This window comes from Leptodactylus fuscus, chromosome 6 (assembly GCF_031893055.1).
Source record: "Leptodactylus fuscus isolate aLepFus1 chromosome 6, aLepFus1.hap2, whole genome shotgun sequence".
In the NCBI taxonomy this organism is placed as follows: Eukaryota; Metazoa; Chordata; class Amphibia; order Anura; family Leptodactylidae; genus Leptodactylus; species Leptodactylus fuscus.
Window position 1 is genome coordinate 91,771,204 of NC_134270.1, and position 27,225 is coordinate 91,798,428.

Genomic DNA, 27,225 nt, shown 5'->3' on the forward strand with positions numbered 1-27,225 from the left:
TTCAGACGTTCAAAATGCAGCTGTATTGTAGTGTCATTATTATGGCCCTGAATCCTGTCTTAACCATGGGTCTGATGACATGGACCCACGACAGACAGATTGCTAAGATCCTGCCAGTTCAGATCATTAGGCCTGTTCAGGTCACAGTGAGAGGCTGTAATGTGGATGCCACAATGCCTTATAGAGATCAGCGAGTAGTATTCGATCAAATACCTCCCTGGCATAGTTATTGGTGTAATCGGTCAAATACCACGTGGTAAACTCAGTAAAAATTTGATGCCCCTCCCACGGTGCTTTTTTACACCAATAACAATGCAGGGGAGGTATTCAATCGAATACTACTGGCTCATTTCTGATGCCTTATGCAGTATATGAAGCCTTATATAGTACTAGATTATACATGATTTAATACATTCTTACTCATTAATTAGCCATTGAGTATCAGAATTATATATTAAGTAGGCAGAAGCAGGAAGCTGTTTATTATCACAAAATAAGCATAGCTTTTGTCAAGTTCATATAAACCTTCAGCTGCTGGAAAAATACTTCCAACCCCCATACACATGCATGCTTAGGCTGGATCACACTAGCATTGGAGTCTCCTTAGAAGACTTGGCCGCAGAATCCAGCTAAAATCAACAGAGAAAAGTCCTGCAAGTAGGACTTTTCTCTCCAACAGTTTCAGTATAAAACCGTTGAATACAGGGTGGAAACCATTGTAGTCTTCGCGGACACGAAGAACGGAAACCTGAATGCTAGTGTTAAAATAGAATCAAAATCATGTGTGTGTTATCTATGAGGTGCGAAGAGGAAGACACTGCCAAAATTTAACATGCCAATCTATCCTTTCCTTAAGATTTCAGAGAAGAGTCTGGCTCTTCTCTTATGCATGTGAAGGTCATTAGTCTTCGTTATTTTCTTCTAGCTATCGGTACAGTTCCAGTAGGGATTTGCAATAATCTGTTTTAGAATCTTTTATGCCGTAATCATCTCCAATATCATTTATCTAGTGATAATAGATTAGGGATGTAGTACTGCATAAACAGACAAATTTGCCATTCAGGGGTCTGACAAAGCTGGATAACACCTTTTTGCAGCTTGTGATAGAGGAGATAGTCACTATCATACCAATTTATTATTGATAAATATAACTACCAAACAGTTGAATGGAATAGTACCAGAAGAATTAGTGCCTGTGAGTAATATTAACAGTAAATATGAGGGTCCGTATCTGAAGCTACCTGACTGCATACAACTGTCTCACCATAATACTCTTTTTTCCTTATCTGAAAAAAACAAACAAAAAAAAACAAAAAAAAAACAGACTGAGGGCTGGATGTAATTTACAAGTAACCGCTGCTGTGATACAGGTCCAGGCAAGGTCATCTGAAAACTAGAAAACTACTTGGAACTTGTAGGTGACCGACTGGCATGTAAATAAGATTCAGCATTCCCATTATCTCGAGTTGTCCTTATCTGTCAAGCTGTTAAAAAAAATTCTGTTTGCTTCTGGGAAAGCAGTGTAAAAACAAATATTGTTGCAGTACATCTCAGAGGGACTGGTTTCCAGGGTTCTTGGACTGAATGGAAAATCTGCCTAATAATGTAATGATATAACCATGCTTCCATACATATTTACCTTCATAGATAGAGCTGCCATTAAGGACTGTACAAAAAAACGAAGTAAAACTTCCCTGGAAGTCGGAATAATGTTTATGACAATTTGCCATAGTTTTTTTTTTTTCCTATAATGGATTATGCCTCAAGATGTAAAGCTAAGGTTATAGACGGCACGTTTACTGCAGAATGTTCACTTCAGACAAACTGTGGCAGACCCGCCAATGGCATAACTAGTCGAAACCGTCACCACAGCTATTAGCCATGATTCCAAGGTGGTTGACCCCTCGTCTTCAAACTTAAAAAAATCCATGGGGCAAATGTACAGCAAAACATGACTTGTACATACACTACTCTGCTACTGTGCTTCGCAGTAGATTAGCCACGAGTCTAAATTAGAAATGCAGCACTCTAAAGAGACTGAACCACCAATTCCAAAGCACACAACATGATGATGAGAGAGAAGACCAATAGTAGCTGAATCTTTCTGACTGTGACCTTGAATGTCCTCCCTTCCCAGCAGACTCTGGACACTTTTAACGAAACTCTTCTGTGCCAATATTTGCAGTGAAAAATATCATTACTGTTCCATAAAGGAATCATAGTTTATGGGGACTTCAAGCATTATCTCAATGAAAGCAACATCTGAGGTGTTTGGGTTATAAGATAAAAAACACAACTCTCTCTATATAAGAGATAAGTCAAGACTAATTCATAGGGTCCATTCAGCCATATGTGCATCCATGTACTATGAAAAGTACCGCAAATTTGTAACAGATTTTGAAAACTAGTGAGCGCACAAAGGGCTGCTTTTTTTGTTGCAGATTTTAATGTAGTTTATTGAGCCAAAGTCAAGAGCGATTTGAAAGGGAATGGGAAACAAAGGAAATACTAAGTCAATATTCAGACTACTGAGGTGCAAAACTTTTTTTTACGGCCATCTTGCACCCAAGGGGCACTCGTATTCATTGATCGCCCACACATTTGAGTGTAGCACTGCAGCACACTTAACAGAAGGTTTGTGAGATAGTTTCCATGTGAAGAAAATATATCAGTCTAGACTGTTTAGATCATATACAGTTGTAGGCTGACAGTATATAACTGAAAGAAAATGTAATCTGTGAGTTCTTATGGCTTCTAACAGAGTGAACAGAGATTTAGTGCTATGCATTTCTGAGTTAATCCTCCAATACCTCCCCACACATAATCTCTGATCCTTACAAAACCATATAACTATCTAAGATTTCTTTTGTACATCCCCATACTCCATGCTGAATGTTCCTCAATACTTCAGAACATCAGATTGTCCCCAACAACTAAAACCTTCAAAGACAGACTGAAAAAACACCTTTTTAGGGAACCTTACTACCTATATTAACGCTGCTGCCCCTATAATACTGCAAGCTTCTAATCTCACCTACTGACTCCTTTCCCTCCCCTTCTAGATTGTAAACCCTCTCATGCAGGGTCCTCGTTCCCATTGTACTAGTTCAGTCATTTAGCTCTTATTTACTGTATCCATATTTTGTGCAATGTATCTAAACTTTTTCCATATGTACTGTGCTGGGAAATTAACAGCAATGTTTCTTATTATTTTTACCGCACAGTAGAGCTTTTTGTGGCTTAGACTGATATAACGCAGACATTCCCCTTCCTTTCCTATGGTGTTAATCTGCTACTAATGTATCTATATAAAAAAAGCTAAGGATATAGAAGGTCTGATACAAGCTATATGGACCCAGACTAGAGCAAGCACAGCTATAGCTCCTCATAGGGCATAAAAATGTAGATGTGCACAAATGAAAAATGTATAGACATGAAAATATCAATAAATGATTTCTAATAATTCTGTGCACCCATGGCTGCAGTCTATGGGGTCTTGGAAAAAGAAAACTTTAACTTCTCTCACTTCAACTGCCCCCCCCTTTCATTAAATAATAAAATTATTTTTCTTATTTATGTGAGAATAAGGTGTGGAACAGTGAGAAGATGTAAAGGAAATAGTGACCCAGATAAAGGGTCACACTACAGAGAATAGTGTCAGCTTTGTCGACTCTGCCAGTGATTTGTTAAACAGATTTGGAGTCTTCTAATGGTTTTACAAGCCTCTATCCGACTATCAAACAACATGGCCTACATTTCTCCTGCCAGATAAGCCGTTCTTGGGCATCAATGACATTCCTGAGTAAGAGTTAGGAAATAATTCAGTGAAATCTTGTGCAAAGTCGACTGAGGAACGTTTCCCGATGGAATCGATTCAAGATTAATAATTTAAAGAAGGAAGTTTGGAGGTCAAATGTTTAAAAGTAGAAAAGAACAGCAAGCAAAGGAATGAAAAATGATCAGATCGTCTCATTATTTTATATTCTAAAGTCTCATGCCAACAAAAAGGAAATCCCATTATATGACACAAATCTTTTAGCATCTCCGGAACAGCCAGGGCAATGAGGGAAAATGAAACAGAGGTATGACAGCATGTCATGAAAGGGTCTCTTTAATTTAAAATATGGCATGTTACGCCACCTCTAAAATATGGCATGTTACGCCACCTCTAAAATATGGCATGTTACGCCACCTCTAAAATATGGCATGTTACGCCACCTCTAAAATATGGCATGTTACGCCACCTCTAAAATATGGCATGTTACGCCACCTCTAAAATATGGCATGTTACGCCACCTCTAAAATATGGCATGTTACGCCACCTCTAAAATATGGCATGTTACGCCACCTCTAAAATATGGCATGTTACGCCACCTCTAAAATATGGCATGTTACACCACCTCTAAAATATGGCATGTTACACACCTATGCAAAGCTAACAGTGCACTGAATTCAGCAGTTTTCCTCATATTCGCTCTTATTCCAGAGTTATCAGTGCTATTAGTTTTGGCTACTGATATTACTGCATTGTCAGAGGGATCAGACGCCATTGCTGCGCAGTGAGTAAAGTTCACTGTAAGTGGATGTTCCTCAGAACCCAGTGATGACACTGTTCTGTGAGACTGGTCCCTCTGACAGCACAGTAATATTAGTAACCTAAACTAACTGAACCAAAGACTCTGGAACTGAAAGTGCACTGACTTCAGAGTCTGAATGTAGCTTTGCAGAAATAAATAGCATTAATGAAAAGTCCTCGTTAAATGTGCTGCCAATCAATGAGTTGTAATGAAACATGCACTTTATGTAAAGAAGGAGCACAACCTCTGAGGTTCCAAATTAGCTATACAAATACCACTGAAACAACATGCAGACACTAAAATGTACACAGGGGAAGGTGTAAATGAATATATCTAAGGACACTGCAAACCAGCTTGCTAGACCAGTGACTAAAATCTGCAAACTTATCCCAGTATGCTTCATATGCTTAATAGACTCAGTGTCACCTAACACTATACTGTGTCCCACCTTCGGCCTTACTTCTAACCCTAGACTGATAATAGCACAGACACTTACCTGTTATGTCATCAGGAGACGCAAAGTGACCATGAGAAGTGTTAAATTTCAGATTGTCAGAGCAGCCACTGGTCACAGACAGGCTCTGAGATATCACTAGATCTAGCATTTCCTTGTACCTGAAAGAGATGGAGCACAGGATAATTTATTCCACTCTGCATGACTAATAATCGTTTCCGCTGCCATATAAATATTAAAACACAACACCTAAATCTAATTTTCTATTTAAATTTCATAAAATAACATTTGCTGAAGTTATTCCACCTAAGAGAATGTAGCATGTAAATGAGGGAAGCGGCTCCTTGGAGACCACACGTTTGACTGCCGTTTGTCTGATTTATGTCATTTACCATGAGAAAATGACTTTTTGGTCTCCTGCTAATACAACTCCGGCAAATGCAGAATCTGGGAGGTAAATATGACAAACCCCACTCCTCTCAGTTACGTTATCTGAGGCCCCAGATGGCTTTAATGCAACATTAATGAAAGAGCAGGATATGCGGTATTATCTCTAAAGCACTGTGTGGAACTATAACACCCAATACGTCTTTCCCTCTATTTATTTGGGAAACTATAAGGCCTTATGCACCTACCGAAGATTTGGTCAGTATTTTGGATCGGAAAAAAATAGCAGAAATAATTCTCTATGATCTACTTACACTCCTGATTTTATCTTAAAATATACATGAATACTGAACAAACATTATTCTATAATTGTATTAGTGTACATAAGGCTGTAAGCGCAGCCAAGTGTTCTTTACATATACAGATGATCACATGAATAATATGAATGATTCTTCAAATGAATCCTTCAAGATCTCTCCCACCTGAAGAAGCTGAGTAACACCAGATCAAGCTGATCTTGTCAGGATTGTCACTCATCTTTCACATATTCCTAGCTATCAAATCTTCCCATTGAGTAATGACGCGTTCCCATTACCGACCATTCAGTGAACATACAGAGCTGAGTGACAAACCCCAGAATGGTAACCAGTCATCTGCCATCCAAAAGAACAGATATAGCTACAAAATAGTTTATTTGAATGATTAACCATTGGTTGACTTAGGAACTGTCCTGGAATATGTTCAGTAACGTGTTTGCTCTGCAGTGGGATAAGCACAGTAGGCAGACACATACTGGATAATGGCGATCATTCATGATGATGTAATAATCATTCCAGCAGTTCTATGTTACAGGCTGAAGATGTAAACAGCCCTGAATCTAATATGTTTAATTCTAACATTCTAATATGATATAAATGACAACCACAATGCTGAATTCTCCTCACAGGCTAGACATGTTAATAGATAACATGGGAAAGCTGCAGTTAATTACCAGAACAGGGACAAACACACAGGATCAGTCCTGCAGACAGGGCACCGATCCTCCAACATTTGCTAGGCCTGTCTTCACTCACATACCCCTGAGGCATGAACGTTTAGGGAAAGCATGACTGCACTTTATAAACCCAATTTCAGTACAATGTCAGGGAGCAGAACCCAAGAGATGACAGCTGGAGGTAGTGGGAGGGCTACTCAGGGAGATCAAAGCAGTGCTCTACTGCAAAAAAATGCATCAAAAGCATATGGATTTCCCAAGTCTGAGACTACTGCTGAGGGCTGACTCCAATGAGGGGATCGCACCGCCAGGCTGACAGAAGACAAAATCCCCCTATCAATTGCTCACAGGGTTAAACATTTACAGAGAGAGGACACATGCACAGATCACAAACATGAAACAAACTAACTGATAGTAAGTCCATGTGGACAATAATATCAGCACAAGGGGCATGTTATCATATATTCTGAACACTTAACCAAAGAACAGCAAATGAAGAATTATGAGAATTCCTGGAAAATTCCAGGAAAGCAGCATCTCTACATAATACAATACATTAAACCTGCTGCTGAAAAAAATGATCAGAGGAGTCTCCTTACTAGTAAATGGTTTGCTGGCAAATTGCAGCGTGTAGATTAGGTGAATGTGATCTGTTGTTCACTGATATCAGCCAGTTTATGTAACCCAAGTCTGGGTACACACTGTACGTTTATGCCAATTTTTTTTTTTTTTTGCAAAAAATACATGTTTCTTTATCAAAAATGTACCACAAGAACACAGCTTCAAAGTTTTCATTAGAAAAGGCAGGATTGGCCATGTAACTTCTCTATAGGGTATTATAGTGTCTGTAGGGGTCACTATGAGAAACTCTGTGGAGGGGCCACTATAGGCATTATAGTGTGTGGAGGAGACACTATAGGGCATTAAAGTGTTAGGAGGGGCCACTAGAGAATTCTTATACTGTGTGCAGGGGCTACTGTGAGACGTTATATTGTATGGGGCGGTTGCTATGGGAAATTATGGTACATTATATTGTGTGAGGGCCAATGTGGGACATTATTCTGTGTGCACTATGGGACATTATTCTAAAAAGGGTGTAACCTGAAGAGAAAAAAAAATACTCACCTGTCCCCAGCGTTCCAGCGTCTGATATCACAGCCCAAGGCCAACTAGGCTGTCACGTCTCCAGCAATAGCTGAGGATGCTGATTGGTCTCAATGGTCACATACAGAGCGACAAAACAGGCTGCAGCAGCTAACTCCAGAGCACCAAGGAGTATGCCTCCACATACTTGCAGGGAGTCTGCCTATAAAATGGGGCCACATTTAATTTTTTCCAGGGCCTCTTTCACGTCCCAATCCGCCCCAGTGCAGGATGCAATGTATTGCTTCCTGTTATCAGTCATTTCTGGCTGGGGAGAAACTAACTGTAATATACTTTAACAAATGTACTTTTCTAGCCTCCTCAGATCCATGTTCAGCCATGCCGATCAAGTTGCTGTGATGTCAATCTTGAGACTGAACATAATCACAAAATCCTCAGCTTCCTTACATACGTAACAGATTCCAATATGTTTTTGGAATAATTCTTAGAAACAAATAATTTGGATTTGCTTAAAATGATGTATGGACAGGACTAAATTCAGGAAAAGCTGGGAGAAGTTGTCTTCCTGGATTATTTCAATGACTTCTGTGCCTTGGCTTGGAGAGTGTCTGAGCCAGTGAGTCACAGGAACCGATCGCTTTTCATACCAAGTCTCAGTCTTTATCCCAGCTGCTTTGGGAGCATTGAAAGGGCTCAAGCATCCATTTCTGATTGCAATGAAGAAAACACTACAGAAACCATCTCCAATGCACAAGACACAGCATGCTTTCACAGAAAACAAGCAGCATGTTCCTGTACCACTACCAGGAAGTCACTGCTGCCTTGGGCTACAAACTCCCCCAATCCACTGAGAGTCCTGTCCGCACATATTGTTTTGTTTACACTACATATTCAGTCTGCTAACTTAATTTGTCAGCCCCCACAGTTGAGAGTAAACTCAGTCGACTCGGTTAAAGGCTTCCAATTCTGCTGAACTTTAGTAAAAACCCTCTCATTGGACTTCCACCCCCAGCTACAAAAAAACTGGGATAACCATGTGGAAAAGAACAGATGCTTGAAAAATATTTCTTCCCTGTAATTGCGTTATTGTATTAGGCTTTCATTACTTTCTGGGTGATTGATCATTTTCCTTTTATTGCTGATTCTGTTTAGTTTCATGATCCAAAAAACATGATCAGGGCTGTGTATAGGTAGGAAATAAAATGGCAGCTGCCATCACTATCAGGAATGGATGTGGATGGCTGATCTCGAATGAAACTGTATAATCACGTAATCTAAAGCAGTTCATAGTCCACAGCCAATGACAGTTTATCTCTGATACAGTGACTTATATGAGGATGTGGCCACCAGGGAAACAAATGCCAGGTTGCAAAGGGGTGATTTATAGATCCTGTCTGACACTGCCCACCTGACAACATATCAGGTGCAAAAACTAACTACACTTTGCAGCACTGAGTCCTGGGTTTGAATCCCGCCAGAAACATCTGCAAGGAGTTTGTATGTTCTCCCTGTGTTTGCGTGGATTTCCTCCCATTTTACAAAGACATACATCCCTATATGGGAAAAGAGAAACAAAAAGGATCGCCGCATATGGGAGATTAAACTCATGATGACCTTCAACACTCTCCAAAAGGGGTTAAAACAGGCACAGGGTTTTATAACGTTTTACAACCACTAGACACCATGTCACTGATCAAAAGAAGCAATAAACCCAGAGAGCTTTTCCTGTGAACTGATATATATGTTTTTAAACTGTTTATTTACATGTCCTGTTCATATATATATATATATATATATATATATATATATATATATATATATATATATATATATACCTACCTTCAGAAATTGTGTTATACCATCTTGATGAAGGGACCTCTATAAAGTCCCTAAAAGCTCGATATGTCATCAAAAAATTTTTTAAGTTAGCCATTAAAAAAGGTATCAACTACTGAGGACATCTCTCCAAAAATTTCTTTCATTTCATATCCACTGGCTAACATGGTTAAAAGACATTTCTTCTTATGCCCAATTGGCATCACAGGTCGCATGGTGTGCAAAGGGAATGAGACACAGTCTCTGACCAAACAGGCTACGATGTCAGACACTGGAACACTGGGAACAGGCGAGGGTGTTTTTTTTTCTTAATGTTACTCCTTTTAAAAGTAATGTCCCATAGTGCACAAAGTATAACGTCCCATATTGGCCCCTTCATGCAATATATTATCTCACAGTAGCCCCTGAACACAGTATAATGTCCTATACTGGCCTCTCCACACACTATAATGTCCTATTGTGGACCCTCCACACAGTAAAATGTCCCATAGTGGCTGCTCCACACACTATAATGAACTCTGCAGCAATAGTCAGAGTAAAGCCGTTCCTTGAGGTCGGTAGCTTCCCAGCCCATTAGCCTACTAGGAATTTACCTGGTGATATGGCCAAATCGCCCCTGGAAACAGGGTTATTACAGCCCAGACTGTACTGCATACAGTGGTACTGTGTTCTGGTTAAACCTTTCTATATTACATAGACGTTATATCCATAGAAGTTACACTCACCGGCCACTTTATTAGGTACACCTGTCCAACTGCTCGTTAACACTTAATTTCTAATCAGCCAATCACATGGCGGCAACTCAGTGCATTTAGGCATGTAGACATGGTCAAGACAATCTCCTGCAGTTCAAACCGAGCATCAGTATGGGGAAGAAAGGTGATTTGAGTGCCTTTGAACGTGGCATGGTTGTTGGTGCCAGAAGGGCTGGTCTGAGTATTTCAGAAACTGCTGATCTACTGGGATTTTCACGCACAACCATCTCTAGGGTTTACAGAGAATGGTCCGAAAAAGAAAAAACATCCAGTGAGCGGCAGTTCTGTGGGCGGAAATGCATTGTTGATGCCAGAGGAGAATGGCCAGACTGGTTTGAGCTGATAGAAAGGCAACAGTGACTCAAATAGCCACCCGTTACAACCAAGGTAGCCAGAAGAGCATCTCTGAACGCACAGTACGTCGAACTTTGAGGCAGATGGGCTACAGCAGCAGAAGACCACACCGGGTGCCACTCCTTTCAGCTAAGAACAGGAAACTGAGGCTACAATTTGCACAAGCTCATCGAAATTGGACAATTGAAGATTGGAAAAACGTTGCCTGGTCTGATGAGTCTCGATTTCTGCTGCGACATTCGGATGGTAGGGTCAGAATTTGGCGTCAACAACATGAAAGCATGGATCCATCCTGCCTTGTATCAACGGTTCAGGCTGGTGGTGGTGGTGTCATGGTGTGAGGAATATTTTCTTGGCACTCTTTGGGCCCCTTGGTACCAATTGAGCATCGTTGCAACGCCAAAGCCTACCTGAGTATTGTTGCTGACCATGTCCATCCCTTTATGACCACAATGTACCCAACATCTGATGGCTACTTTCAGCAGGATAATGCGCCATGTCATAAAGCTGGAATCATCTCAGACTGGTTTCTTGAACATGACAATGAGTTCACTGTACTCCAATGGCCTCCAGTGTCACCAGATCTCAATCCAATAGAGCATCTTTGGGATGTGGTGGAACAGGAGATTCGCATCATGGATGTGCAGCCGACAAATCTGCGGCAACTGTGTGATGCCATCATGTCAATATGGACCAAAATCTCTGAGGAATGCTTCCAGCACCTTGTTGAATCTATGCCACGAAGAACTGAGGCAGTTCTGAAGGCAAAAGGGGGTCCAACCCGTTACTAGCATGGTGTACCTAATAAAGTGGCCGGTGAGTGTATATCCCTACAAAATGAGAGTGAGGCTGCAGAGCGGACAGAACGGTGTAACACAATGACAGATTATTTCTCTAGGAGAGCTGTTTCTTGGATTTGTCAGTCTGGGAAAAGATCCACGACACCGTCAATATGGAGTAGAAATTATGCACATGGACAATAAAAGGCTTTCACGACCCACTGGGTCAATGTTCTGAGTGGCAGCGGCCACAGTCTGGAAATACAACAAGGCCAGATGCTAGCTCCACCCCATTTATGCAGGCACAGTTCCAAGACCATGCAGGGCCCATTCGCCTCTACTGGATTCTCTGCTCTGGACCGCTGCCCACTCCCTTCTTCACCAGGGCTAGGTGTTGCTTCCCCTCCTCTTTGTCTCTCACTTCATTGGTGTAAGATGAAGCACTTTCATGTAGTTTTACAGTTTATGACCCTGGATCAGAGGAGTCACACAGTGGAGGAAATGCTCTGCTGTATACTGCAGCAAGAATCCCGCTCTTCGCCAACTAAAACTAGGTAATGTTGGTTGCAACAATGTCATCAGTATTGTTGCTGTACTGCCATTGGGTCAAATAGCACATTGTTCCTGTATGGCGCATGTGCTGAATCTGGTGATACTCTGCTTTAGTATCATATGTGGCTTGAAAGAGTTGCTGCTCATGATCAAAAAAGTGTTTGTGCATTTCAGCCATTCTTATGTCACTAAAAACAACATGCAGTGACTATCCAACTCAGTGGAATTCCACATTAAACATGCTGGAATGTCTGTGTGAGCAGCAGAAGGCGATGAATTATTATTGAATCCAGCAGACCACAGGGACCATGTGTTATCTCAGAATCCACCATTGGAGGCTCATGAGGGAAGTGTGTCCTCTTTCAAGTCACTTGGGGAGGCCATGAAATTTGTCAGCAGGGACAACTGGAGCATCAGCGATGTCATCTCTTTATTATATATCATACAGTAAACACTTACACTCGTGCAATGAGGGATGAACAGCTTCCACCACTTAGTCAATGTCATCGCCTTGGGTTGATGCAAGGGGATTTGGAGAAAGATGTATATTAGGGTCAGAGTCATTATGGTGGAGGAACTGGGACTCCGAGATTGGAGGAGGAAGAAGAAGATTCTCGTTTAGATGCAGAGGGGTCCCTTGATATGTCACAGGCACAACCAAGGGAGAAGTAAGGAGTAAAATCAGAAGCATCAGCAGTAAAAACAGTCTAAAGCTGAATATACATGGGTTTTTTTTTTAACCGGATTTTGACGCGGAATCCACCTCAGAATCCAGCTCAAAAAACCACCTCCCATTGACTTCAATGGGAGCTGTTCACTTCCTTTTTCCGCGAGCGGGAAGAAAAGGAAGCGAGCTGCCCTTTCTTGTCGCAGCGCAAAACTCCCTCCCGAATAGGCCCATTCATTTGGGCGTAATCCGCTGCGACAGTCGCGGCTAGTTGTGGGAGGTGTTTTTTGGTCTGGATTGTGAGGCGGCTTCCTGCATCAAAATCTGGTCCAAAAAACCCTGTGTGAATTCAGCTTAAATAACTAGCTAGAATTTGGATAGACAGGTTCCTATGAGCCATGAGAGTGCCATACATTATGTTTTAAGCCAATTTATGCTGTGCGTACCAAACTTGTTCAACCTGAAAAAAATCTTGGCACCAAACTACCCTAACCTGAAACTAAATGAATTTTGAGAGATTCGCCCACTTCTAATAAAGACTCTGGGCCAATTTATTTTACACAGCAAAAATACTCGAACCCATATATTATGTTTATCTCTATTGTCACTATAAAAAATATTAACACCCAGTTTTGTAAAATGTATGTGACTATGCAATGTGGTTGAAAGGATTTTCAGAAATGCATCTTCTTGTGCATCAACAACCCCATTCAGATATATGGAACAGATTTTCATTAAACAAACATGTACGGTATAAATATATACCGTATGTGTATCTAATAATCTACATCCCTATGATAAAATGTCACTATATTCTTCCACATGGAAACAGTAATTAATATCAAGCAGTATAACTTTGTAGATATCCACAATGGAATAAATCACATAGTAAACACTGATGTGATATCCATATTGACACCCTGTAGTCCAAAGCCAGTCATCTGTTCCCTTACCTTACATCTAGCCCCACTCGGCTTACTCAAAGCCCTATCCTTGGCACCATCCAGTCTCCCTTCTTTTGCTCCCTGGTTATCACACTCACCTCCCTCTCAAAAAGTCAGAGCAGCCGGTGACAGAGCAGAGAACTGAAGGACATTCATTAAGGGAGGCAACAGCTGGGATATAGACCTCACAAAACATCCTGCAATTAACAAGTGAAAGAGATGAGAGGAAGATATGATGGAGGCACAGGGCCATCCCTGCTGAAGGTGGCATTGTGGCTACTCAGATTTCTGGTTGATCAGTTCAAGGTAAAAGGATGGATGAAACAGCCTTTTCTTTAGCTCTTACCTGCAGGAGAACAAGGGGCTCTTATTTCCCCACTGCTGAATGGGATGATGTGAAAGGAATTAGCAGAAGGAAGACTGCATTTAATTAAAAAAGAAAATTGTCAAGTTTTAAGTGTCCTGGGAAAAAGTTACAGCTGCTCAGAGACAAGTGTACTTATTGTTCCATATGAAATGCCCATGTGGCAACGAGGGGACACTGTATATTAGGGGCCAGTGCCACCGTTCATAGGAATGTGTGAGAGGTGTAAGTATATGAAACTGACGCATTAGCAGGGTTATTTTCCAAATGGTTTTCCAATCATTCCATGCAACTATTTTTTCAAAGAGAGTGATATGACAGGTGCATGTGGATTTTATGTAACAAAATAGTCACATTCTCTCTTGGATAATATAGAATTACGCCAACTTGCTACAGCCAGTGCAAAAAGATGGGCAAAAGTTCAGATTCGCCTTTAAATGTGTTAAAACAATCAAATAAACCAGTGGTCGCTCAAAACGGACCCGAAAATAGCACTTGTAGAAAGAAAATTTGGAAGAATTCTTTATAGCGATGCAGCAACATTGCATCACATATATTAATGAAACAAAAGGCATATGTATATATAAATCATGGGGAAAAAAAGTATGCTGTTTTGGTTTCTAGGGTTTTAGATATAAGAACATAATAAAAATATTTAGTCTATAGAATTTTAGGGCAAATTGCAGAGAAAATATGTGTGAAAATTTAAGTACACCCTTACTATTTTATAGGAATTAAGAGTGTACACAGAGGTGAAGTACTACAAATCAAATGCCCTTGATTAAGTAATCGTCAGCAAGTGGGACTACTTCTACTAAAGACGACATTTCTTCAGTTTGCTGTTTTAGAGCTTTCAGGAACATGTTAACGCAATGCCGAGAAGGAAAGACATCACCAATGATTTTAAAGAAGCAATTGTTGCCTATGAATTTGGGAAAGGTTTAAGAACATTGCTAAACAATTTGAAGTCCATCATTCTATAGTGGGAAACTTTAAACATAGTTGAAAATCTGACAGGTGTGGGGGCGTCCCAATAAATTCATTCAATGACCATGTAATGTTTAGAGAACTTGCAAAAAATCCAAGAGCTACACCTAAGATTCTCCAAGGCCTCAATTAGAATTAGAATAAGTTTACAAACTGGCATCTCAACAAAACACCAGGACTGCTAGAACAATATTGTTTGGAAAGACAAGACCAAAGTGGCACCAATGTACAGCATCACATTGGGAAAAAATCAAAGTATATACCAATACTTCATAATAACTGAAAAGAACTGCAGTCATGGAGTCGACCATGAACTTCTCTGTTTACTGAAGTATTCTAGTATCAAATGTTAGGAAAATTATCCAACAGCCAAAGCTTGACCGAAACTGGGTCATTCAACAGGACAATGATCTCAAACACATCATCAAATCTACAAGAGAATGGCTGAAAGAAATAACCAAGGTGTTGAAATGGTGCAGTCAAAGTTCAGACCTCAATCCAATTGAAATGCAGTGGTGGGAGTTTAGGAGAATGTCTAAAAATCTAAATGAACCAAAGCAAGATTGTAGAGAAAAATGATCCAAAATTTCTCCTGAACAATGTGAGACATTGATAAACTCATACAGAAAATGATAACTTCAAGATATTGCTGCCAATGGCAGGTCTACAAGCTATTTATTCATGGAGTGTGCTTCAGTTTTTACACGAGACATTTCACACAACAATTGCCAATATCCAGCTCACCAGCAGGAGGGTATAGATGCTTCAGGGGTTGTATAATCATTTTCACAACTGCTGCTGACACCCAGAGAATCCCATTCAATACAACTAGAGATGGGCAAAATGCTGAAGATTTGTTTTGATCCAAAAAAAAATTTGGGTTCAATAACTTTGTCACGAACCAGAGTTTAAGGCTGAGGCTCCACGTTACGGAAATGAAACTTTTTTTGTTGCAGATTTTGTTGCATTTTTTTTGAGCCAAAGAAAGCAGTGGATTGAGCAGAAAGAAGAAATATAAGAACTTCCTGTATATTTCCCATTCCTTTTGTAGACATGCTTGGCTTTGGCTCAAGAAATCACAACAAAATCTGCAACAAAAAAAAAGCTGCGTTACTGCAATGTGGGGGCTCAGCCTAAATCAGCTTAAAATTTAGTGTCTGACAATACAATATCAGGGCTTGTAGGATTCTATCTACCCATTTCTATCTGAAAGTGACAGTGACATTTACTGTATATCTATAGGGAAACAGATGGTTAGCATTGAATGCAAGCTGCTAGTTTAACCATACACTGTGCTGCCACTTTCTTTTACGCATTTTAACATTTGAAACCCTCCTAAAATTGACCTGTTTTGGGAGAAGGTGCTTGTCTTTATTTTTTTCATACACACATGGCAGTTATATTCTAAAAATCAATGGTTTTATACAAAAATTAGTCAAATTTTGGAGAGCAACCACCTTGTTATTTTGAATATAAATTTATGGTAGCTCGCCTAGGTGAAAAATGATGAAGACGACATGGCTTTCCAAAAGAACCCCAAAAAAATGCCAAAAATGATCCCTTTATGGGAGTAGATGAACACCTAAATGGTGTTGGTATTGGAAGAATATTGGAAGAATATGAGCGAAATTTGCAAAATTCCAGTTGAGAAATAAAGAGTTAAAAAGCTTGTTGATGGTTAAAGGAAGCAATTGATTTCAGTTATTTTTTCCAATGGGTATGCAACCAAATATTAAGTTAAGAGTGCCAGTAATTCCATTTAGCGTGAAATTATATCATTTTTGTTTTGTGTTTTTGCAATACACGCAAAGGAAATAAACATGTGTATAACAAAATGCAATCATTTTCTGGGATAAATACTTATTTTTCTGGAAAAAAAATTTTTTAGGGGTGCCAACACTTACGGCCATAGCTGTATGTACTGTATATAGATAGATATTTAGACAGTGGCGTAACTAGGAATGGCGGGCTCCAAGGCATACACTTGACATGGCGACCAACTTCCCCGACTGACCCCCACATTCCTGTACACACCGCATGCCCCATAGTGGCCCCTGCACACAGTATTATGCCCCATAGTGGACCCTGCACAGAGTATTATGTCCCATAGTAGCCCTTGAGCACAGTATTGTTTCCCATAGTGGCTCTTGCACACAGTATGTCCCATTGCGGCCCACCTATGAACAATTATTATACTCTCTAGTTTTTTCAGACCCCAGATTATAATAATCAGAGACCCAGGGAAGAATACAAACATAAAAAACACTGTTACTTCCCTCTCCTAGGCTCCGGTGCACTCCCTGCTGATGACGGCCATCTTCACTGGTGGAAGAAATGTCACTTGAGCTAGGTTTGCATTGCAATGCATAAGGACGCAAGCTCGGCCCACGTGACATCTGGGGCATCACCAAGTAGGCCCTAAGCCAACAGAGCCCAGGAGAAGAAAGCAACACTGTTTTTTATGTTCCCTCACCTATCCTAGCCCTCCAATCATTATACTTGGTGGATCTGTGGGGTTCACGGGTCCAAAGCCTTACTTACCAATCTTGGCTCCTGCTCACAGTCGGCTCTGCAGAAGAGGAAGCGCTGCAGCCATGAGCAAGAGCCAGGATTGGTAAGTAAATAGGGCCCATGACCTGCTGGAGTTACTCCAGGAGTTACTCCAGCAGGTAATGGCCTACTTAAAAAAAAAAAAAAAAAAAAAAAAAAACACTTTAAAAAATCTGCAGCGGTAGTGGCTACCGCCGGGCCATGTGGCAGCCGCTACCTCTGCTATAAATATATATAAATATATACAGATGCACAGATATATGTATATAATACAGTGCCTTTTAAGCATGTACCGTATTTTTCGGACTATAAGACGCAAAATTTGGGGGGAAAAGAAGGGTGCGTCTTATAGTCTGAATGTGGCGCCTGGCATCCGCTGTAATAGAGAGGCGGAAGCCGGCAAGTGATAGACGCCGGGGCCTGAGACATCGCTGCGCTCCTCTGCCCTGCATGAAGCCAGCAGCAGCAGGAGTGATGCTATTCCGCTCCTCCGTCCCCCCGCCGCTGGCTTCATGCAGGGCAGAGGAGCAATGTCTCAGGCCCCGGCACCTGTGATGGCTTCTATCCCTCCCCGGCATCCGCCTCTCTAGTACAGCGGATGCCGCGTCAGTATCGGTGGCCTCTTCTCCCCCGGGGCCGGTCCCCACCGGCCCCGTACCTGTGACGTTGCAGGCCGGCTCCTGCGCGGCGATATCGCAGGAGCCGACCTGTTCGGGTGAGAGCCGGGAGCCTAATGAGGCTCCCCGGCCTGTCACGGCTATATTAGTATTGCGGCTGGTCTCTATGACCAGCCATAATACTAATAGACAGAATGTCCCATAGACGGCAATACAGTTGTATTGCCGTCTATGGGACTTGCAATCAAGTGACCGCAGGTTCAAGCCCCCGGGGGGGAATAAAATAGTAAAAAAAAAAAAGCTTTAAAAATATATAATAAAAATATAAAATAAATAAAAGTTCTAAATCACCTCCTGTTTTTTTTTCAATACAAGGTGATCTAAGAAATAGACATTCCCCAAAATGGTAGAACTAAAAAGTACATCTGGCCCCGCAAAAAAAAAAACGCCCTATACATCCCCGTACAGCTGCAGGGTCACCTGTCAATGTGGCCTTGCAGCTGTTGCAAAACTACAACTCCCATATATTAAATATTTTACCAGTTTTTGCTTCAAAATTTTTTTTTCCCTATTTTCCTCCTCTAAAACCTAGGTGCGTCTTATAGTCCAGTATACGGTATATACAACCTCTTGTATATATACCTACACATACAGGTTCTGTCTTCTGGTTGTATGTATGTAAGTATGTATGTATGTACGTACCTGTGTGTGTATAGGTGTGTTTATAAACATACATGCACACACATGACAGAACATGTACACACACAAGACACAGCATATACCTGGAGCGAAGCCAGAGATTGATTACACTGGTCTGTCATAGCCCAATGCAATCGATCATGCCCTGCAGTACAAGTATCCGGTAGGAGGAGGAGGGAGCTGTCAGCCTCTGCGGATATTTGTAAAGATCAAGGTAAGTAAGTGAAGAGAGAAAAAGTGAGTCAGTCAGCACCAGGCGATTGGGGCCCAGGCAAGGCATACCACCAGTTGGCGAAACACAGTGGAATCTACTCATTGACACTACTTACAGTCATAGGTGGTGTGACAGTAACATGAGTGTCTCCCTTCTCAGGATTTTTCAGTAATTTTACTGCATGGTTTATATAATAGTGACTGGCAACCATTCTGACACTGTGTGTATTTTTTTTTATTTCCCAAAAATCTCTATTTCAAGAAAATTTGGAAAGAATTTGGCACTGAAAGAGTGACCTAGCCAGTGAACATTAGACTAGATCACACTGTGTGACAGTGAGCTTGGATTTTTGCAGCAGTAATGGTAGCGTTGCTGTATTACTCAACAAATAAACACTATTGCAAGATATACTTAAAGGGGTTGTCCCATCACAAGGATCCTATCTATACTGCTTGTTAATGTGAATCTAAGACTTTTCCTAAATAAAGTGGCCGGTGAGTGTATATATATATATATTATACCGTATTTTTCGGACTATAAGACGCACTGGACTATAAGACTATATAGGTTTTAGAGGAGGAAAATAGGGAAAAAAAATTTTGAAGCAAAAAATGGTAAAATATTTAATATATGGGAGTTGTAGTTTTGCAACAGCTGCAAGGCCACATTGACAGGTGACCCTGCAGCTGTACGGGGATGTATAGGGCGTTTTTTTTTGCGGGGCCAGCTGTAATTTTTAGTTATACCATTTTGGGGGATATCTATTGCTTAGATCACCTTGTATTGAAAAAAAACAGGAGGTGATTTAGAACTTTTATTTATTTTATATTTTTATTATATATTTTTAAAGCTTTTTTTTTTTTTTTTTTTTTTACTATTTTATTCCCCTCCGGGGGCTTGAACCTGCGGTCACTTGATCGCAAGTCCCATAGATGAAAATACAACTGTATTGCCGTCTATGGGACATTCTGTCTATTAGTACTACGGCTGGTCATAGAGACCAGCCGCAATACTAATATAGCCGTGACAGGCCGGGGAGCCTCATTAGGCTCCCGGCTGTCACCCGAACAGGTCGGCTCCTGCGATACCGCCGCGCAGGAGCCGGCCTGCAACTTTACAGGTACAGGGCCGGTGGGGACCGGCCCCGGGGGAAAGGGGCCACCGATACTGACCCCGGGGAGGGATAGATGCCGGGGCCTGAGACATCGCTATGATCCTCTGCCTTGCATAAAGCCAGCGGCGGGGGCACGGAGGAGCCCCTGCCGCTGCTGGCTTCATGCAGGGCAGAGGAGCGCAGCGATGTCTCAGGCCCCGGCACCTGTAATGGCGTCTATCACTTGCCGGCTTCCGTCTCTCTATTACAGCGGATGCCAGGCGCCACCTTCAGACTATAAGACGCACCCTTCTTTTCCCCCAAAATTTTGGGGGAAAAAAGTGCGTCTTATAGTCCGAAAAATACGGTACATTGCTTCAGCAAAACTGCTTTGTTTGGCCACTATCTTACTTTATTCATTTTTTGGTGGCCACAGCCCTGACCTAGCTGCTCCTGAGTCAAGTGATGCATCTGCCTGCTCTCAGGGGGGAGGGAGGAGGGGCTAAGTGCACGGGAGCGAGCCTGGAGGGGGGGGGTAGTTTACCCTTTGGGGGGAAGGGGCCGCCAATACAGGGTTAGACGCCGGCACAGGTGAAGCCAGAAACATCGCTATGCTTCTGCCCTGCATGAAGCCAGCAGCGGCAGAAGCGATGCTGCTATTCCGGGGAAGGTAGGGGGGGGGGGGGCGGAGGAGCGGAATAACAACATCGCTTCTGCCGCTGCTGGCTTCATGCAGGGCAGAAGCATAGCGATGTTGCTGGCTTCACCTGTGCCGGTGTCTAACACTCCCCAGCATCCGCTGTAATAGAGAGGCGGATGCTGGGGACTGTTAGACGCCGGCACAGGTGAAGCCAGCAACATCGCTATGCTTCTGCCCTGCATGAAGCCAGCAGCAGCAGAAGCGATGCTGTTATTCCACTCCGCGGTCACATATGCAAAGCCAAACAGCGAGATGCCGCCGGCCCTGCGTGCACGCTCATAGACCAATCTAGCCTTCACAATGTGCGAATACATACATACATACTGTATTCGCATTGTGAAGGCTAGACTGGTCTATGAGCGCGCACACAGGGCCAGCGGCATCTCGCCGCTTGGCTTTGCATATGTGACCCCGCCCACCAATGACGCAACAAAGTCGGAAGACAGAAGATTTCACAGAAACGAAAACGGGTGAGTATGCGACGTGGGAATACCCCTTTAACAGGAAAATGAGATTTAATGCAAGAATAACCTGGTCAGTGAGTATTAGACTAGAACACGCAAGCTCACTCTGAATCAGTTTAGATTCTAGCATAATGACAGTTTTTCTATATTGTTTAACAAAAAACTTTATTGCAATAAAAAACTCTTAATAAAATTAAATTTTGCACTAAAAGGGCTGACTTTGTCAATCAAAACAATGTAATACACTCTTTGGTCACTTCAGCTCTGCAAACACTAATGGTAGATCTGATGCTGTATTGAAAAACAGCAAAAAAAATTATGTAAGACACCCTGTGGACACTAATAGCTTCTACTCCGTGACTGAGGGAACCCTTCTAACACTGCTATGTTTCAAGATTAGAGTCAACCACTAGAGATGAGCCAACAGCGTTCCAGGGTGTTGGCATCATTTCCTGGGGTGTCATAGTGGACTTGGTGACCCTCCTGAGTTGAATAATGGTTTCCCCCTTAACGAGTATTTTTTTCCCCATAGACTATAACAGAGTTCGATATTCGGTCAAACAGTCGAGTATTGAGCGGCTACTTACATCGAAATTCGAACATTTCACTGTTCGATCATCTGTATCAACCACTACTGTACTCACAAGGAGGCAATAAATCAGTCAGCAGGTTCTGCCTCCCCCTCCCCTCTCTATAGAGTTCTGTGGTGAATATGGAGAAGCTCTATGTGAACTTGATTGAACTTAAAGGGCTTATTCACCTTCAGACCAATATTGAGAAACAAATGTTATGGTTTGTTTAATAAAAAGATTTACAATTTTCAAATATACTGTACTTTCTGTATCAATTCCTCACGTTTTTCTAGTTCTCTGCTTGCTCTAATTCATTCTGTTACTTCTAGTGCAGGGGTAGGCAACCTTTTTTGTTCGGTGTGCCGATTTAAATTTAAAAAAAATGAAAGATGAGGTACTCAAGTGCTGCACAATACTTTTTAGGCTGATGACACCTACACTAAAGTCATATAGAACAAACCGTAACATAGAGGTGCTGTCATAGGGCTCGTTAACATGGGCACAGAGGGGGCGGATTATGGTGCATAATCCACGTCATAATCCGCTCCCTCACAATAGTGGTCTATGGATACCGCCAGGGCGGGCTGCCCTTTCTTCAGGCGGCAGCAACCTCCGTAGTAGGCCCATTCATTTGAGCCTACTCTGGAAGGGGAAGCCCCAACTGTCGTGGCAGGCGGGTTTTGACCTGAGAGTAACGCGGCTCCCCGCGTCATTCTTGGTGCCAAAATACGCCATTTTGCTCCACGTGCGAACTAAGTCATACTATGCTCCCTGGCACATGTGTTTATTGTTATTTGCGTTGATACACCTGTACTTTTCCATTAGAAGCGATGTAAGCACATATGTAACCCACAATAAGTGATAACATGTGACAGGTAGCAGAGTGAGGTAACATCTGTACAGGGGTGACACACTATGTACATGGATGCTGCATCCCTGGTCGCCAGTACCTGCACTTTTCTGTAAGTGAAATGTGGATTAATTACACAGTAACAGCTAAACCACATCAGGAATTAATAGGTGTCACACACCAAAATGAGGGCCCGTGCACACGGAGTTAACGCGAGTGAATTTTTGCATTTTACACATGTATAAAATACACGTGTAAAAATAACACTCCCATTGACCTCAATGAAAGTTTTTCGCACTTTTTTTTTTTTTTTACACGTGTAAAAGATTTAATTGAAGTCAATGGGAGTGTTATTTTTACACGTATGTTCTATACACGTGTAATGTGCTAAAATACACTCGCGTTAACTCCGTGTGCACGGGCCCTGACAGTGCTGGTGCCCAAGAACTGGATTTGGCATTAGGAGCACCTGGGTACATGATGTCACTACCCAAAAAGAAACACCCTAAGGCTAAGGCTCCACGTTGTGGAAACACAGTTTTTTTTTTTTGCAGATTTTTCTGTGTTTTTTTGATCCAAAGCCATGAATGGCTACAAAAGGAATGGGAATATTCTTATGGGAAGTTCTTATGCTTCTCTCTTCTACTCAATTCACTGACTTTGGCTCATAAAACCGCAGCAAAATTTGCAACAAAAACATGTTTCCGCAACGTAGTGCTCAGCATGGGAGCCTTCACACGGAGTAAACCCGCATGTATTTTTGCAAAATATACGTGTAAAAATAAGACTCCCATTAACTTCAATTATATTTTTTACACGTGTAAAAATACATTGTCACTGAAGTCAATGGGAGTCTTATTTTTACACGTGTATTTTGCAAAAATACACGCGCGTTTACTCCGTGTGAAGGCTCCCTTAGGCCCCCTGTACACAAATGGCACGGATATGGTTTTCACTGACCTATAGATTAAAAATAAATTGAGGGCCCCTTCACGCGCCGTGTATTCTGTATGCGCTCGGTGTATTCTGTACATTTTACACGTGTAAAATGTAGTTAGCCATTGAGTTCAATGGCATGTTCGTATATACACAGCCGCAAAAACAGGATCTATGTGTATGGGCCCATTGAAATGTACAGGACCAATTGTAGATAAAAGTCTGGCCCTGTGCATGACAGTTTAGTAACTCCATGTGCCTCTTATTAATAGCAATTAACCCCATCATGTCCCTCACATTAACCCTTGTGTAAGAGTTACTGATATGTGAGAGACTTGGAGGTAATAATTAAGTATCTTCATTATTGAGGTCTTTTATTAGTACCTCCGTATGTCTCACATATTAGTAACCCTTATATGGGGTACACAGGGGTTAATATGAAGGACATGATGGGGTTTATTACTATTAATGTGAGGCACACAGGGGTTAATATGAGGGACATGATGGGGTTTATTCCTATTAATGTGAGGCACATGGAGTTACTAACACTAAACTAATAACCCCAAATGCCTGACATTAATGAGAATAGGAACTAAAGGAAGGGAGCTGTGTGTTTCTTACTTTCAGTTTGCTAGCAGCTTCCTCTCCTCCTCAGGAACCTTTGAAGGGATGCAGACGGCAGGAGCTATCACTATAGCAGGCAGAGATTAAGCTCCACCCCCTGGGTTTCCTGCACCCCTCTCATTGGAGGGCAGTGAGAGAAGGGGAGTGTCCTTATGCCTCAGCTCTAGCAGAGCACTGAAGGGACACTCCGACTTCATGTAACTCTTGCAGGTCCTGTGCTGCTGGCGTGCCAGTGAAATATGCCAGGAGTGATACTCTTGGCACGCGTACCAGGGGTTGCCGACCTCTGTTCTAGTGGATAAAAGTCTGACCATGGTCATGTGATTTACGGTCCATGATCATGTGATTAGCACATGTGCACAGCTGCTTACCAGGCAGCTGTCTGATTCTGTGCTGTGATTATAACGAGCAGCACCTGTGTCCTCATCACATGACCATGATCAGACTTTTATCTACTAGAAGTGACAGAATGAATGACAAGCAGAGATCTAGAAAACTGTGAGGAATTGGTACAGAAAGTATATTGGAAATTTGTATATCTTTTTATTGTACATTTGTTTGTCAATATTAGTCTGAAAGTGGCCAACCTCTTTAAGGGCTAGTTCACACGTGAGTAGAAGGGGAGGTTTTTGACAGCGGATTTCGCGTCCAAAACTTCCCCTTATAATGGTGGTCTATGGAGACCGCCGGGCTTCTTTTCTCCGCTAGTGGCGGGCTGCTGCTAGCGGAGAAAAGAAGCGACATGCTCTTTCTTCAGGCGGAAGCCGCACGGCTTCCGCCCGGCTGCAGCACCCTCCATGTTGGCTCATTCATTTGAGCCGACAGCTGGAGGTGAAAGCCGCAACCGCGATGGTCGCGGCGGGCGGGTTTTGACAAGAGAGAGACGCGGCTCTCTCTGTGTCAAAACCCGCGCGGGCAGTTCACGTGTGAACTAGCCCTAAGAAGGAAGAGAACAGCCTAAAAAGATAAAGATATATATTACAATCATTTATAAAAAGATTTTTTTTATTTGCTGGACGATGAGTTGTTCAAATAAAACAGACACATTTTGGGTCATGCACTGTCTGTCTTTCATGACCCAAAGTATGAAAAAAACGTTAAATACATCCGTGTCCTAGGCTAACTAGCTGCTTATGCCTTGGAGTCATTAACTGACAGTGCCTACTCCTTTGAGGCGTGGAATCAGGCAAGTGTCCTCCTGGTGCCCGGTGATGGGTATCTTCCCAGTCCTAGGAGGATGTATAGAAGGATTTTGTGCAGAGAAATCATAGTACAGTTTGGCGTATGATAAACGTCCTTTTCACTCCTAGGATGTTTAACCCTTAAGTACCGTATTTTTCGGACTATAAGACGCACTTTTTTCCCCAAAAATTTCGGAGGAAAATGAGGGTGCGTCTTATAGTCTGAATGTGGGTTTGCAGCATGGCCGCGCTACTGCCACCGCTGGTTTTCTTCAGCGGCAGTAGCGCGGCAATCTGCAGGCCCCGGCATCTGCTGTAATAGACCGGCGGATGCTGGGGAGTGTCTTAGCTGCCGGGGCCTGCAGATTGCCGCGCTACTGCCACCGCTGGTTTTCTTCAGCGGCAGGAGTGTGACAATACTGCAGGCCCCGGCAGCTAAGACAATCCCCGGCATCCGCCGGTCTATTACAGCAGATGCCGGGGACTGTCTTAGCTGCCGGGGCCTGCAGATTGACACGCTCCTGCCGCTGAAGAAAACCAGCAGTGGCAGTAGCGCGGCCATGCTGCAAATCCACTCCTCCTCCACAGGTCCCGGCAGTAAGTTAGCCCCGGGCCGGTCCCCACCGGCCCCATACCTTTAGTGATGCAGGCCGGCTCCTGCACGGCGAGGCCGCAGGAGCCGACCTGTTCCGATGACAGCCGGAAGCCTAATGAAGGCTCCGAGGCCTGTCATAGATATATATTACTATCGCGGCTGGTCTATGACCCTCCGCGATAGTAATGTATAGAATCTCCCATAGACGGCAATACACTTGTATTGCCGTCTATGGGACTTGCAATTAAATGATTGCAGGTTCAAGCCCCCTAGGCGGGGGATAATAAAATAGTAAAAAAAAAAAAAAAAACCACTTAAGGAGTTCACCTCCTTTCCCTAGAATACATATAAAAGTATAACATTACTGTGAAACATACACATTAGGTATCCCTGTGTCTGAAAATGCCCGGTCTACTAATAGTTTTATGTACAGTGAACGTCAAAATCAAAAGTGCTAAACCGCCGGGTTTTTCTCTCTGTTTTGCCTCTGAATTAAATAAAAGGTGATCTAAGCAATAAACATTTCCCAAAATGGTATATCTAAAAAGTACACCTGGCCCCACAAAAAAAACGCCCTATACATCCCCGTACAGCTGCAGGGTCACCTGTCAATGTGGCCTTGCAGCTGTTCCAAAACTACAACTCCCATATATTAAATATTTTACCATTTTTTGCCTGAAAATTTTTTTTCCCTATTTTTCTCCTCTAAAACCTGGGTGCGTCTTATAGTCCAAATACGGTACTATCATGGTGTCTATCATACAGCACTACCATAGACATATCATTATGATAGAAACCATGATAGTACTTAAGGGTTAAACATTGAGGTCATCCAGCAGAAGAACTAAGACATGCCCCATGGAAGTGTATTCAGTAGTAGAGTCAGAGGATAACTTGAGGGCAAGGTTCTACATATGTTTGAATTTTTTATATTCTTAAGTAAAGTTGTGGCCAACCCCACCATTTTCCCACATTCAGATTTCTGTGTCTTGTTTCTGATTTAAATTATAAGGTTTGAGTTCACGTCTGCCAGGTTCATTATTTTGGCAGCTTTCCATTGACACTGCCAGTTTGAAAGAGGCCTTACTTTGAGGGAAATACATTAGACAAATCCTTCTGTAGTCTATAGAGCCGAGTTCGGAGCAGAGGTGACTACAGCAGTATGTTGCTGCTCTTCGTGTCTTTCATAGTCTGTTGCAGTACTTTTCCCCTTGAAGATAAAGAGTTTAATACGACTTAGTTTTATAGAATCAAGAGAAGGCTATTCAAAGGGGAAGCCAGGGAAGAACACAGAGCCAAAGTCCAATCATACAGGAAGTACTATGCAGGAAGTATGGTGTCAGAATATGTTACCACTGGGAGGTGAGCTGAAGCCC

At 42.2% G+C, this 27,225-nt stretch overlaps 1 protein-coding gene across 1 annotated transcript in view; it reads right to left on the reverse strand.

The window, feature by feature from the left end:
• The window catches only part of EYA2 (EYA transcriptional coactivator and phosphatase 2), a 176,503-nt gene that overhangs the window by 110,052 nt on the left and 39,226 nt on the right, over window positions 1-27,225 (reverse strand). Inside the window, exon 2 of the mRNA XM_075276795.1 lies at window positions 5,074-5,192. Coding sequence (XP_075132896.1) covers window positions 5,074-5,182 — 109 coding nt within the window. The 5' untranslated portion in view covers window positions 5,183-5,192. The remainder of the gene's footprint in view (window positions 1-5,073; window positions 5,193-27,225) is intronic.